The sequence below is a fragment of the Vulpes lagopus genome, chromosome 12 (assembly GCF_018345385.1).
Source record: "Vulpes lagopus strain Blue_001 chromosome 12, ASM1834538v1, whole genome shotgun sequence".
Taxonomy (NCBI): domain Eukaryota; kingdom Metazoa; phylum Chordata; class Mammalia; order Carnivora; family Canidae; genus Vulpes; species Vulpes lagopus.
The window spans coordinates 75656454-75672666 of record NC_054835.1 but is presented as its reverse complement, the minus strand read 5'-3'; the positions used below and the strand labels follow the sequence as shown (position 1 = coordinate 75672666).

The 16213-nt window shown below is 33.4% G+C and overlaps 1 protein-coding gene across 26 annotated transcripts in view; it reads right to left on the bottom strand.

Moving 5' to 3' along the window:
* Window positions 1-3013: 3013 nt before the first annotated feature.
* The window catches only part of ADGRL3 (adhesion G protein-coupled receptor L3), an 802670-nt gene continuing 789470 nt past the window's right edge, over window positions 3014-16213 (bottom strand). For 19 of the 26 annotated variants that reach the window (XM_041725369.1, XM_041725367.1, XM_041725376.1 and 16 more), the window contains one exon: window positions 3014-11158. In XM_041725369.1, the coding sequence (XP_041581303.1) occupies window positions 10359-11158 (800 nt within the window). In that variant the 3' untranslated portion in view covers window positions 3014-10358. Of the gene's footprint in view, window positions 11159-13049; window positions 13102-16213 lie in introns of all 26 variants that reach the window. The other 7 variants (XM_041725387.1, XM_041725390.1, XM_041725389.1 and 4 more) reach the window with 1 other exon arrangement.

The window sequence follows — 16213 nt, the reverse complement described above, 5'->3', positions numbered from 1 at the left end:
AGAAATGAATTGATCTACAAAATTCAAAATGATGCAACTTTCTGGGCATTTTAAAATTTTCCACTTTGTGCCATATCTATCTATGTGACTATGCCCCATTTTACATACAAATAGAAGACGGGCAGTATCTCTCACTTCAACAATTAGATCTTTTACATACTCAAAAAATTAGTTTAAATTTCTCTAATAAATCGTCCTACTGTGTTATATATAAATGTTAATGAGGAAAACTCCACTTTGCTAAGATCTTTCATATAGGCAATTACTAGACATATGCATGTGTTTTACATATAAATGCAATTACATATAGGCACGAACACAGAAACACACAGCCTCCCCCTCTACCATGTTATTTTAGACATAAAATGATGGAGTAGAACAATAATGCTTCAGCTTCAGTTCTACTGTATTCATTACCAACTTTGAGAATCCACTTTGTATATACTTCCCAAAATATTTACAGATGTATTTTTCTGTAAAATTGAGGACTTCTGGATTGTCCTGAGACAAAAAGAAACTCTTGTTAATCCTTTCCTATGATGCATTCCCTAGTGTCCATAAATCACTAGCTAGGGGCAAAAAACCCTAAGGAAGGCATAATGTGTTTCTGAAGAAGAGACAAAGACCATGTAAGAGCCTTGGTACTGGGTGGAATGACCATGCAGACATGTGTGAGCTTGTTTGAAACTGAGATCCCAGTCACACTTCCAGCATTTCACTGACATAGAATACTTAGAAAAAAAGTGAAAAACTCAATTGTAAGAAAAATATTTTGGATAGTGTTTCACAAACTGAGTTCCATGGATTAATACTGCTCAATGTATTGCTCCTTAGATTCCTTGAGGATTTCAGGGCCAGATGATTTTTTTTTAAAAAAAGACTTATCTATTTATTTGAGAGGGAGTGTTTGATCACAAGCAGGAGGAGATAGGGAGAGAAAGAGAGAAAGAAAGAAGAGAGAGAGAGAGAGAATTAGACACCCTGCTGAGGAGCCCCAACACAGGAATAGATCTCATGATTAGGTGATCATGACCTAAGCCAGAACCAAGAGTCAGCCACTCAACCAACTGAGCCATCCAGGAGCCCCCCAGGGCCAGGTAATTTTAGAAACAGTGTAATATAACCCTTGGAATTTTGCAGTGTATTCTCTGAAATTCTACAATAAAAAAAAAATCTGTTACTTTGTTTAATCTAGCATCTCTCAGGTATAATTAAATTTAGAACCAATTTTTCCCCCATCAAATAAGACCTGTTGAATACAGATTATAAAATGCTGTATTTGATCGCTAGATATACAATTGGTAAAACTGTTGCGTGAAGACTAAATATTGAGAGATTGCATATATAAAGACCTAGAAATTTATGCTGCTTTGACAATGGAATGAAATAGTCCCATAGATCAGAGTAGAACTTTAACTAGAATTTGATTTAAAAGTATACCACTATTCTTTTTTTTTTTTAAGATTTTCATTTATTTATTTATTTATGAGAGACAACAGTGAGAGAGAGAGAGACAGAGAGAGAAAGGCAGAGACATAGGCTGAGGGGGAAGCAGGCTCCCTGCAAGGAGCCCAATGTGGGACTTGATCCTGGACCCTGGGATCACGCTCTGGGCCAAAGGCAGATGCTCAACCCCTGAGCCACCCAGGCATCCCAGAATTATACTATTATTCTCTATCCATTATGTGTACTGGTGTAGGAGTGGAGGAGTAGTAATACAAACAAGACACACACATACTAACTTGGAATCTGCTTCAGAATTTTCTAAATAAAGGCTTCATGTGTGCCAAGTAATATATATATGTATATATATAATATACATTTGTGTATATGTATATATGTACATATATGTACATATATGTATGTATAACATATATAATACACTTTTATACTTATATAGCACATACAAAATATTGTATTTACTTTAGAGATGAGAAACCTATTCTTAGAAAAGTAATTTGTTCAAAGATACAGAATTGGTGAAACCTCAATCTTTCCCTCAATTGCCTAGTTAAATGGAATTTATATAAACTTTGAGCGTCTTAAAGTGGGATCCATATTTTTTCAACAGTCTCTTAGCGGTCTGTTACCCACCTGCCTCCTTATTTAAATGAAAAGGGGTGCGTTAATTTTTTTTTTCAATTAGTCATTTAGTTGATGCAGCATAACATTGTTAAAAATAAAAATGGACTTTAGACTGTGAGATTTTGGTTCAAAATTCACTAGCTCTATGACTATAAAATCTGAATTTAAATTTCCTCTGTGAAGTGAACATGAAATAAATCCATTTCACCATATTATTAGAAAGATTAAACGAGCCAATTCAAAGTGCCAGGTACACCCTGGGCACTCAGAATCTGATAATTGCTCTTGATTTTCTTTGCAAATATTCCTACGAAAATGTATTTTCAATATTATAAAGAAGTACCTGAATTAGATCTTTCCAGCTGTTATTTGTGTTAATTTTCCTGATGCTAAGAGTTAGTAAACTAAATGATCAGAGTCCCTGACACTACAAAATAGTGATTCTATGATGTTTGCCTTTTTGTGATCCACAACATGTACTAATTGTGCTCTTTATCCGAAAGAAGAAAGGCATGTCACAGCACAGAGCTCCATAGTCTCCTTTGAAACAGAAGTTCACCGATGACTGACCATCATAATTTCTACCCACCAGTCCCCCAGTTTGAGATGAGGAGAAATAAGATTAGGCGACAGATATAACTACATTTGATGATATCTCAGTATGGGCAAACTTGAAGGGCAAACAGTAAATTCTTATTTTAACTTCCTATCCTTCTGGAACAAACAAATCACCTTATAGATACCTTAGGTGGCAGTTCTCTGGAAACATTAAAAGGTAAAACGTGCTGGAATTTTGCTTTTAATGTATGCAGGGTGTGGGGATAGCCAGGAAATATATTAGAAGTCTGTTTCAATTATCCTGTAGTTTGAAATACTGTCCCAAAACCAAAGTTTTGGTACTCCCATATAATAACAGTGACTACATCACTTATTGTTTACTGACATTTTTTTATTGAGGTTTGTAGCTCATGATTTTACATGTGATTGTACAGAGCATTTATGAAAAAAAAAAGTCTGGGAAGATTGTACAAGGGCAAAAGAATCCAATAGATAAATCTGGTAGGTGTATATGATGAGATTAATTCCACGTGTAACTATATGAGAATGCTAAGAGAACAGAGCCTGCGATAGCTATATTCCTGTTCCTAAAAAAAAGAAATTGTTCCTATCAATGAGAAGTAACTTAGTTATTTTTAAAAACAAACTTTTTTTTTTTTAAAGATTTATCTTGAATTAGATTTAATGTTTGGCAAGTGGGAAAACCGTATGGAAAAACTTCCCAGATTATCCTTCTACTTCCAAATGCATTCACAGAAGCCCAGTGAAAGGAAATCAAGCTGACTCTATGGGTATTGATTTTGTAGTTCATAGGCAAAGATTAGTGCTAGAATATACAAAAAAGACTTGTTTATAAATGAACACATTCTGATTGTCTACAGCTGTTTCAAGACATATCATCTTTTATTACTTAGGATGGTAAAGGAAATCTTTATTCTGAAATGAGGCATGAAAACCAACTTTAAATGTTTTTTCCTCATCTTTCTTGATTCATGATGTTATTCAAAACATAAGACATTGTGACAACTTGAAATTCAAGGCGTTGAAAATGCTCCAGAAGACTCGGCAGTGGTCAGCATAAGAAGACACTGTGTTCTAGTCACTGTATCCTGAGTTCCCCCCACAAAGACCTCTACCTACTGTTAAAGAGTTGATGACATTCATAATTTTTGCCAAACATTTTCGAAGTCAACCAAGCCATTTCATTTTGAAGCCAGGATCATTTTGCCAGTTTTACCTTCAGAAAAATCAGGGAATTTGTAACCTTTAAAAAGTTACTTTAGGTATGGAATTTCAACACATTTCCTTGCCAATGTAGTGTGAAATTCTGCAGTCTTGGGCCATTGAGAAAAACTTAACTCTTTTAAAATTTAAAATCCTCCAATATTGGACTAACTGTAAATCTTTAATAACCTTAGTTCACAGAGTGGAACATTCTCATTTCAAAATTATTCATTCTGAATGGCAATGTTAATCTAAATTAGATCCTTAGAAGTCGGCTTTCCTTTCCTCTTCTTTCAAGCTTTCCTTTAGCATTCTAGAATGAAAGAAGCATTGGGAATACTTTTAGACACATTTGGATTATGGAGTACTTTGATAACAGGTCATACAACTGTCAGCAGAATTTAACGAATTGACTACAATAATTGAAGACAGAGAGGACTTGAGAGTAATATTTTTAGCTGTGTAATTATTTGTTCAGTCTCAATGTAATATTCATAGATATAATAGATTATCCTGTAATATGAATATTGCTTGGTTATGAATTATCTTGCACAATGTACATAATTCCAATTTAATATTAATTTAATGTTTATTAGAAAGATCCATAATAAAGCTCTAAAAGGTACAAAGCTACTAGTAGCATTAACTGTGTTGGCATACAATAGAGTAAGCAGATTAGAGAGTGAAAGTGACTTGAGGCAAAAATACTTGTATTTCAGAAATATTTATAAAATATTCATGTTTCCTTGAGACAAGGTGTGGCTAGACAAGATATATCTAGTGTGAAAAGTGTTTAGAGTTCCCTGTGGAATCAGCAGAATAAAATTATAATATGGTATACTTCAATTTTATTTGAACACATCAGTAGCATTTGGTACACTAAGATTTTTATCACGCTGAACGATTTCATTATTTTTTTCCTGGAATTTTTTTCTTTGTAATTCTAATTTAGGTCCTGCTACCTCACCAGAAGTCTGCCAATTTGGTTCTGCCCTTCTTCTGTTCATATTATGATTGAAAAGATCTGGTTATCCAAATGGAAGCTTTTTTTCCTCGTATAGTCTTCCTTGACTTCTTCATATAAAGTCAAAGTTCGCCTTTCACATGCCTTAAACATCATAGTTTGCATTTACCTTTGAAATACTCTAATGGGACACAAAGTAAATGAGAAAAAATTGTGTCACGTATTACTATGAGAAAGAAACATCAAAACATAGTTGAAATGAAGACATCTGAATAATAACTTAAAGGTCCTAAATGTTAGAGACGTGCTGACTTTTCATTTTTTGAAAGAGGGTATAGCAACAACTTTATTAAGAATGATAATAGGCAAAACCATAATAACTACCTGTTTCATTGCAAAAGTCACAAAGTTATTTCCTCTGAAGCTGTAAATAAAAGGAATCAAAGTATGTAAGTATGTGAATAGGTGAAATTTAAAGATTTATTTCACTTTTAAAACAAAGGGGGTAAGTAGAAGTAATCAGGATATTTAACAAATAGGAAAGATTCCTCTTCTGGCCTAGGCAGGAAAGAAGCAGCTACCAACACTTTTTAATTAGAAGTGAAAATTCAGATATTTATCAATATTTTTCAGATGGCTTAAAAATGATGGATTTGGTGATTTCACAACTGAATTTATGGTTGGGATCCGTCAAATCTATTTTATGATCTCAAAGAATCTCTCCACGTTGAATTAATTCACTTGCACAAAAATGCTTCTATATGATATTTTGTAATGTTTCTGCTTCACTCTTATGCTTCCACGTTCCTAATTTATTAATGCACAGAAATCTAACATAAGAAATATTTAAAGTATTTTTAGAAATGCATAGCAAGTATTTATGCGGTAAGTTATAATCATGAACTAATTAAATCTTAATACCTTGGTACTACAATATACCAGGAAGATTGTACAATCGTTATTTATCTCAGATACTTTTGTTAGACAAGAAAATATATTCATGTCAATATTTTTAGAATTGCTCAAAATCGAATTAGGGTTTGGGTTTATTTCTCTCTCTCTCTCTCTCTAAATCTGAATTGACATTCACAGTAGTTCTAGAGTGTTTTGTTTGTTCCAAAAACATCTCAAGTGGTAGCACTTTGGTACAGTACAAATGGATAACTAAAGATAGATTATTCTTTCACTAATAGGAGATGATTATTGATGAGTTTGGAGTTGATCTTGGACAACCCAGAAACTATTTTTCTTTTCCCTGTTGGTCTCTATGATGCAGAAAGTCAATCTAACCTTTTTAATGTCATTTTTTAAAGTAATCAAACCAATCAATCAATCTGAACATGTGTGGGGAAAAAGCTGAAGATATTGTGTAAAACTAAGTCTACAGGTTCTATGTGAATATTACCAATTCTCTTATATGTTTATCTCCATTACCATGAAAAGTTTCATCATACCAACTAAGTTAAAAACACTAAATTTTAAAGATCTTTTATCAATATGTTGACACTTTTAGGCTAATGGGGATTTTAAAAATACATATCATAAACCACACTTTAATTTAGAGTCTTTGTGAATTTGTTGGACAGGAAGTTAAGGGTATTTCCATTATCATCATTTGATTAATGCAGTTTCCTGATTATTTTTATTTCAAAGTAATTGTTCTCACACAAGAGCTTTTTTGTCATTATGATTATTCTAGCATAGCAATTTATTCTTCAACTATGGTATTTTTAACTTTGATAGAGTGGAACCAGAGGGATACTCAAAAAACTTAATGGAAGTTAAACCTATTTCTCCCTCACAAAATTTAGATTTCTCCATAAATATTATCAACTAGGAACACGGGCTGTGCAACAATCCAATAGTCTGTGAATCAGCTAAACATGAGGTTTGTTAGCTAGTGTCTTGATAAAGTACCATGGAAATAGACCTCAAAAAGAAAAAAAAAAGAAGTTTAAGAGTAAAATATTATAAAAATATTATTTCACTAGGAAATAATAATTGGGTCTGTCTCATTGGCATAACTTTAACTCGCAGCTATCAATTATGTGCTATGTATGTACAGTACGTCTGTTTGATGAAAATTTACCTCTTTATAGAAAATCATATAAACACATCAGAAATATGCAGATAAGTAGGTCATGAATGGCGCAGGGTACTGAAACATAGTCAACCAAAGGTGGGGAAAAAAAACAAGAAAAAATTTAAAATTATTAATTTTTCAATAGCTACAGAAGGAAATACATGGGTAAAGAATCAAGCTCAGGAATTCAACCCTTGCTAGTGTAGAACGGACTAAATCAATACATGTTAGATATACACAAATTTCTATTGAAATGTATACATAATTAACTCCTTTATCTACAGTTTTGTTTGTATTATAGTGGCATAAAACTTGGGGGAACAATCTCTTTCTGTAAAAGTCTTTGGGATCTTAAGTCTTTTTCAAAGCACAATTCTGATGTACTCAAATTTTAAAATCTCATCCTTTCATCTTGATTCAAGAGCTTGGTAGTAACTGACAGTACTAAATCGCCTTCTGCATCAGTTTGTGTTCAATTGATTTTCCTCAGCTTGGTCTATGTAAAGCTGGGGAGGCTACCTGTTTCAAATTTCCATGTAATGAAATGTAAGAGATAACGGGCAGGGAGGTAGCAATATCAGAAAATCAGAATTGGCAGCATCAGCAAGCTGAGTTGAGGTAGTTTCCCCATTGTTCTGTGAAACTAGCTTCTTACCGACAGAGCTGCTTTCACAGAGATTTCTGTTGAACTGGCAAAGCAAGCATAAGTGCTCATAATCCACAGATCACATCTGTGTTTCTGAAGTTACCTTAAACTTGTCTAAAAAGGGTTCTTTCATTGCCAGATGTACTCTATGCAACAGATAGGCTAACCACCTGTCAGGTGCTAATATTGCCATAGTGTGGTATGTGAGAACCTAATTACCAGTAAAGCTTGAGGGTCTCCTGCAACTTAAAAAAAAAAAAATCCAGATACTTAAAAAATACTTATGTTAAGTGACCAAAAAGGAATGATGCATAAGATATTCTGAGGTGATATTAAGGTTTTGATGTACTCTGGCCCAGCATAGAAAATCTTTTTTTTGTCTTATATTTTTAAACTATATATAGGTTACTGGCTATTCTGTAAACTACTCCTTCTCATCTTAATTTAGGAAATTAATTTATAGATGGGTGGTGTTTAGATTTTGGGAGAAAAAAGAAAAAATAAATCACCAGAATATCACATAGTATAAGAGAAATTATAATTTGGCAAATTCATTCTGACTTTGCTCTAGAAGGGATTCCATCCTTAGACAGACACTCTTGGTAAACGTTCTTCAGTAATTGGAGATCTGCAAAGTTACTTTGGAAGGGCTTTTTTCCATATAGGGGACAAGAAAAATTAGCATAAATATCTTCTATTATCTTTATAAAATGGATATTCTTTTTGCCACTATTCTGGCAGTTTTTAGCCAATTGAGTGACTTTAAATTTCTACCATCGAAATGGAACTTACAAGGAAGGAAAATACATGACCCACCCACTCATCCAATTCAATACTTAAATCTCTGATTGAAGCTGGTTTTTATACCAGGCAGAGTGACTGCAGCTGTTTTATAAAATAAGCACACAGTAACATATATTAACCTGCTTAACAGTGAGTTATATATCTTATTTTTTCCAACATAAACGTGTCCATCCTATTTTCCTGGTTTACTCTCTCTGCAAAAACGGTATAATTTTGTGCTTAGGTTATCCATCTAGGCAGATTTGATTTCTTTCGCATGGCTCCTTTGGGCCATAGAGGATTGGCAAAGTATATATAAGGAAAACAGAAGAAAGACGAGAAAAATGAAAAGAATAATTAATCATATAGTACATACATCAAAACAATATCTTCTAAATCTCAATCAGTTGTTTATTGGTTGGCAAACAAGTTTCACTTTTACAACAAATATTAGTAATGAGGTCATCCAACTTTGAGACCATACAAAATGGATCATAAATTTAAAAAAAATTATATGTGCTGCTAATTTACCTCTTGTATTCCTACATTACTTAAAATCCTGTCAAATAAATAAATTTTCCTGTTAATAAACAGAAGAGTCTTTTTAAAAAAAAATCACTTCAAAATAACTTGACCTTTCGTTTCTTACTACAAGGGAGTGAATTTCCTTTAAAAATTGGTAGTGCAGGTGCCCACTTGGAGATCAGACTGAGCATTCAGCACTTTAACGCCTATGGGATATCTTTTTTTTTTTTTTCACATGCAGAAGCCCCACTAGTTCTATTGACACCTCTTGACTTCTAGAATCATAGCTACTGTCTTGGTGATAAACTGCTTGCCAAATATGCTTTGCATTACAACAGATGTGCACTGTAAACATAAAAGTTTGTCCTGCTCTAATTTGCAAAAATGCTTCTGGAAATACTCTGACTGAATAAAGATATATAGTGAGGGAAGGAAGTCTAATTTTATTTATTTTATTTTTTTTGTAAAAAATAATTTGTTTGTATTACTAGAAAATGATTCTTATAAAGTGATAGTTTCATTTATTTATTTATTTATTTTTTTGCCAGGTGAAGTTTTAAAGGAAAAAAGCAATAAGAAAAAGCAGAAAGAAAGAAAGAAAGAAAGAAAGGAAAAAAGAGAAAGAAAAAAAGCAAAAAGAGAAAAAAGGAAAGAAAATGAAGGAAGGAAGAAAAGAAAGAAGAAAGGAAGGAAACTTTGCTCTCCTACTGGTAGACAAACTTGCAAGACCAGCACGAAAGAAAAAGAAAATATCTCTTTTTTTCCACTACATTAACAGGACTCAAATTCTGGAGGAACAGAAAGCTGACTATATGTGCAATGCTAGTATCTGTACATTACATAGAAATTGTTCAATTTTTTTTCTGCCATTAGTTTTATCATCAGTTAATACAGCAAATCATAAAATATGCATTTAGCATATAATTCTAGAATTCCCCTCCATTTCATTATTAATTTTGTTGTTTTATTTTGTATTCCACAGCTATCCCGGCTGTGGTGAATTCAGGTTGTGAGTGACGAAAAACCACTATGTGATACAGTTTTGCTTTGTTTTTATGTTTGTTTGTGCAGCACTCCAATCTAGATGCAGCATTGTTACTAATTTCAAACAACCATTCTGGCCTTTTAAAAATCAGGTCCTTGTAACGATAGTAACAGAGCATCAGAGATGTTAGAACAAACACAACAGAATTCAACAAGGCCACAATGAGCGCCATTTTCTTCATATCTCGTTCATTAACATAATGAAGTCTCCATCTGAGGGGGAAAGACAGGAAAGGAGAGGGCACAGGGGAATTTCAGCAGTTATCTTTCTCCCCTGGGCTGACCTAAAAATCCCAGTTTAAAAAAAAAAAAAAAGTCTGAGAGTTTGTCTTTCGAGAACAGCATAAAGATTTAGGAGTACACACATTATTACCACTGCTTATAGCAACTCAGAACAGTCAACCAGGTGTTAGCAGTTTTGTTGGTTTGAATTTCTGTGTCATCTTCTATAGACTAGTGACCAAATGAGCTGGTCCTTTTGCACTGCCCTCTGGAGGGGTCCCATCTTTGTTTGGAGGAACTATAAATCCATCACTGCTACCGCGACCTAGCTGGTAGTAGGTGTGCAGCTGATGGACGTGGTTTCTGGAGCCTAGGTTTGGCATGCTCTTGTAGTAAACATCTTCGGCATCACCACATTTGGCCGGTGGGGGTTCGGTCTGGGTGCTGGTGGTAACGCTCTCTGCGGCAGGCACACCAGCCAGTGCCGGCATGCTGGTGTACAGAGAGTCCCTGTGGGGTGACTGGAGATCTTCTGTGTGCTCGTTGGTTAGCAAAGGGAAAAAGCTCTCACTGTGGTCTTGGGGGAGCCGCCTTCTGGTGTAATGGTGTGGCTGGTGGTTCTCTGCAGAGTAAACTCTTGGGGGAAGCAAAGGAGCATCAGATTCCTCATGAATGAGTTCCAGGCCCAAACTCTCCTCATGGTTAAAGGAGGTGGCATCATCCAGGACAATGGCATCGTCTTCACTCCCACTGCCGAGGTTATTCACCAGCTTGTTCATCAGATTCCTGTTCTGTTCACTGGAGCGCTCGTGGTTGTTCAGGTAAGACGGGATATAGTTGGAAGTGAGTTCCTTCAGAATCTTTTTCTCTAGGGCGGTCTCGTTGTGGTTATAGCCACGGTCTATGATTTGCACACAGTTGCTCAGGTATTCACCACTGGCAATGCTGTAACTATTGCCATGGTTACCATTCAGTGGTAGAGTATCCATGACACTTGTATCCCTGGCATTGTTCAGAAGCCCCTCTGAAAAAGATTACAAAACACTATGACATTTACATCCAATTGGCCAGAGAACACACACACACACACACACACACACACACACACACACACAAAAGCAAACACATTCGACTATGAAGTATGTATAAATTGCTAGCATGTTCAATTAAGTATAAAATGTTTGCAAATAAACAGAAAATACTATTAAATCTATATGCACATATCTATATATACACTTGGACAATTGATAGAAACCCTATAAGTGGAAAAGTATCTAAAAGAAATCTTGAAAATAATAATTTAAAAAAATCTATAAATTTGCAATTTCCACACACACAAACATTGCCTGATTTTATCTGAAGCATATTTGGTTATAACTTAGAAAAAAATAACACAAAATTTTGGTGTTATCATTCATATACACATCAAAGTCAATTCAGTAATTCATTACCTTTAATTTTACATGTCTTAGCTTTAGACTAGGTGTAGTATTAACATAATTCATGTGTGGTGCTTTGAATATGCTGGTCAAAAGTACAAGAAATCAAGCAGTTTCTAACAATTTGATATATAACTTTGTAAGATTCAAATTAATTCCTACACACAAAACCACAAAAGGGTTATGTTAAATTTGTCAGTGATGTAGTCATGAAATAATGCTTAGTCAAGTAAATGGCACATCAAAATGATTTGTACATAGGAACTTTCAAAACAAAAATATTTGGATTTACTTTCTAAATTTTTTTTTCTACATATAAACCCATTAGTGATTGTTTAGGGTCAGGAGGTAATACTACAAAAGAATGTGTAAAGACACAGGGATCTGATTCCTAAAAACATAGTGTCCGTATTAAAGATTCCATGCCATAATGAGTGATGACTTTGTGTGCATATTAAACTTTGAGTTTAAAGGAGATTAAACATTTTATTCTGGGAAGAAATAGCTGCAGTGAAATAAAATTTAACCACATGCTTCTTCAAGGTTTTTGCATTCTCTTGAATAAACAGAAATCCAAGAATCTATAGTTCCAAAATCAGTTCAAATGCAACCACAAAAGAAAATAGGACACAACATTTAACCAATACTCATAAATAAGAAAGGATATTTCTTTACAGAACAATTAATTGAAGAATTCTATAAACTTCTCAATACACTTCTAACTTGTGAAAATATAGCATTCATTCTATATCTGTGATGCAGTTATGCTTATCAAATTGAACTAGTTTGTTGCTGGATTAAATAAAGTGTCCCCAATATATCAATTTTATATGGACTTCTGATGCATACGCTGTACTCAAGTAATAGCTTTTCAAAAACAGCAATGCATAAAATATTCATTAAAAAGCAGCCATCACAGACATAGGGTGAAGCGATTTATTTTCATGTTATAAGATATCTTGTAGACAAATCCACAATGTTAAGAAAAAATAAAAGTAAATGCTCTTTAAAGGGCCATATGTGATGGGTGATTGCTGCTGTGGAGGCCGCTATGGTATGCTGGATGGTTATGGTTGAGTGACTGATGCATTGAAACGTGTGTATTATTTCTGTTGTCAATGCATTAGGTACAGGTTGGAAACAGCCATAGTAAAATAAAGTGGACATGTTGCATGTGACATACATTTGTATGATGGAATGTACTAATAAAAATTAAAAGTTTATGCATTACTTAGCAAAAATAAATGCTTAATTTAAAAACAATTTAACTCACACAAACATTACATGAGACTTAACAACTATGTTGATCATGTGACACAATAAAAGAATCAGACAACAAAAGCGTCTAATCTCTATTAACATAAATTTATATAAGTCGATTCAAAGGCTCTTTAGTTTTTAAATTGTGAGATGAACTGTTTTTAATAACTACATCATCTATATGTGATGCAATAAAAGTGAACTAAAAAAAATTACATTTGATATGCAATGTTTAGCTTTACTCCCATACTTGTCTCTCTGTAGGGCTCTAAACGACAGCATGAAGAAAAGGAAAGAAAAAACAACAAGTAAGCTTACAGCGACAGTAGAAGAAACATGAGTAAAAAGCAAATTGATGATATGCAGAAAAAAGAGTCAAAGGAAATAATTTCCACTGCCCCAAAAATTCATGAGTCCGTGTTACATGGTTTATCATAATTAAAAATACTGAAATGTTAGTTAGAAAATAAGAAACCCCCCTTAACACATGCTAATAAAATGAGTCTTTAATAAGCGTTTGTACAGTTTATACATGTCAAACAAAAAACACATTTGTTTTAAAGTTAAGATTATCACACCAACCAAGGAGAGTAAATATTCAAGGGCAAGCCATGGCGATTCCCACAACTAAATTTCAATACTGCATATATTTATGTGTATGTATGTCTGAACATACCTGCTTCTAAGGAATGTTATTTAACTTTACATTTTTTCAGTAAAATTAAAAATAAAAGCTTTAGCTTGTATGTAGAGGAAAAACCCCACAGTTTCACGTTTCCATAATTGTGTGTTTTTTCCTTTATGTATCTTTTCTCTTCATGTGAAAAAGGTTATCTTTCCCCCACTGTACCTATAACACATGCTTCTTATCATTTGTGAATAATACTGATCAGAATTGTCATTTCTGGAACTCTTATTCAAAAGTTGAGTAACTATGGAGAAAGAAAAAGGTTAAATCCAACCATTATTTGGTATCAAGATAACGTGAAGGGAAGAAAAATACCATCATCAATATCGGATTTTCTTCAGGATTGTTGCACAATCATTTGCAATCAAACACTTTTAGAGTCGATCCTTTAAAAAACAATACTAGCAAAATTATTTTTAAAAAAACACTTATATTTTAATCAGGTCATCAAGGACAGCTCTTGCTGATTTTGTTTACAGGACGGTTAAATCATCACAAAAATAAAAACCAGGAAGCTCACTGGGCTAGCTCATTTCAGGAGATTCCAACTGGTTATAAGTCAACCGTTGCTTTAGAGATATGGTTTTTGTCCTTAAAAGTTGATTTGCTTCTAAGAAAAGACTGACAGTATTTCAAGATGGAGGGAAAGTTCTTTTGAAGTTTCCAAATAACTTTAGAAAAATAATTTGAATTGAAGAGCCAAACCAGTATACTAACAGATGGAAATCGTTGGTAAGCTCATGATGGCTCCTTCCTTAAATGACAGAATTTTTTTTTTTTTTTAATGACAGAATTTTAGAACTGGAAAGCTCATGAGAGATGACTGAAGTTCAACCCCTGCTTTTCTGAGATGAAGCAACTACAGCCGAGACTGGCTGAGCCTTACCTAACCCCATCCTGCTAATAGTGGCAGAACTGAGATCAGAAAGAAAATCTCATAGATTTCCTCTGTGCACTACCATCTATGCCCTCTTCACATCAGCCTTAGGCTTTGAAGCCATAACAGAATACTTATTTATATATTTTATAATATAATCTTGTATTTTTACTGACTCTAATGTATTCTTTATTATATCCTGTCCTGAGGATATGTCTTTCTTTAAGTTTGAGGAGAGGATTAAATTACTTTAAAATGTAAATTATTTTGTAAAATCATGACTTCTTCTCTATTTTATGGCTTGTTGACAGGTTAATCTATAGCGAGATTTATCTTACAAAAATTGAATTCTCCAGTACTGACAAGAAGATAATGGTCCAGCAATACTATGCATGAAGTTTTAAATATTTCGACAGATAGAATCTGAATCCAATATAATAAAAGTATGTTACTCATCTTTATTCCTAACTCTATATGCTTCAGTAACTCTATAAACACATCTTTACATATTCAAATAAAGACACTGCAAACAAATATGGATACTTTAAATCTGAATACTTAAAATCTGAATGCTTCTTTGGTTGGATGGCATTGGTGCAACTGAATTAGAGAACCCACAGAACAGAACCAAGTGGTAATTCAACATAAACCACTCCAGTACATACCGAGCCACCTATATTTCATGTAAGATTTCCCCTTGCCAGTAAGAATATTAAGTGCATTCATCTGAAAGCATAAGATTAGTAGCAGTATGACAATCACTAAGATTTATTTTTGGTCAGTGGTAAAATAATTATTTTAAGCACTACCATAAACCATAGTTTAACATCTTAAAAAATATTAAAACATAAAACAGTTAAGCAGTTTCACTTCTGACTCTGAAAAACATTAATAAAATTATTTACTTTTGTTTTTAAGAAAACTTAGTAGACTTTTTAATTCACTGAAAAAAAAAAAAACAATTAATCCATTCAGAAGACTCCTTTGTGTATTTATTGATAATCTTAAGAGCAATATCTGGGAATACATTTCACAGGAATAAAATCTTATACCTATATGGTATTATTTTAAATTTTGCATTGACAGAATTTCACTTTGATAGTGTTCCATCCTTAGAAAAATCCCCTAATTTAGGATACTGGTAAAAAGAAAATAAGACAAGAAGGCAGATATTGAATTATGGCAAACATAGAGATTAATAATTGTTAGTTTTTCATTACATAAGATATTAGAAGTTATAACTGAATAATTAAGAAAGCTGAACAAAAGGTTATCTAACTTTTTACTCGTTTTATAACAACATTAAATAAAACAATTTTTATTATTTTTCTAACAATTCTTCCTGTAAAGTGAACAACGCAGAACAGTTTAATTTGCGGATATGGTATAAATCTTCACTAAACATTAATGAAAACTTACTAATATGTCAGCACATTGTAAAATATTTATAATGACACAATTATCTGTCAATTAGCTTAATAAAAAAAACAAAACAAACAAAAACCCAAGCCTTCATAAGGTCTGCTAAATTGCTCTGTCAAGCCACATTTGTTGTGTTGTGAAATGCATGTACACTTCATGGAGTGCCACAAGGAAATAGGGATTTTGACAAAGGAGAGACAATTTAGAAGGGGAACCGTGAAGAAAGACCCAGAAACTATCTCACACTGATGGCACGAAGATTGTTTTACTGGGGAAATGGAGGACTGAACGAAGCCAGATGAGCTGCTTTCAAAGGATTTAAAAGGACTGACACAGAGAGCAGAAGAATACTTTGCTCTTCTGGGCTCTAGAGGGCAAATCAAAGCGTCCTGG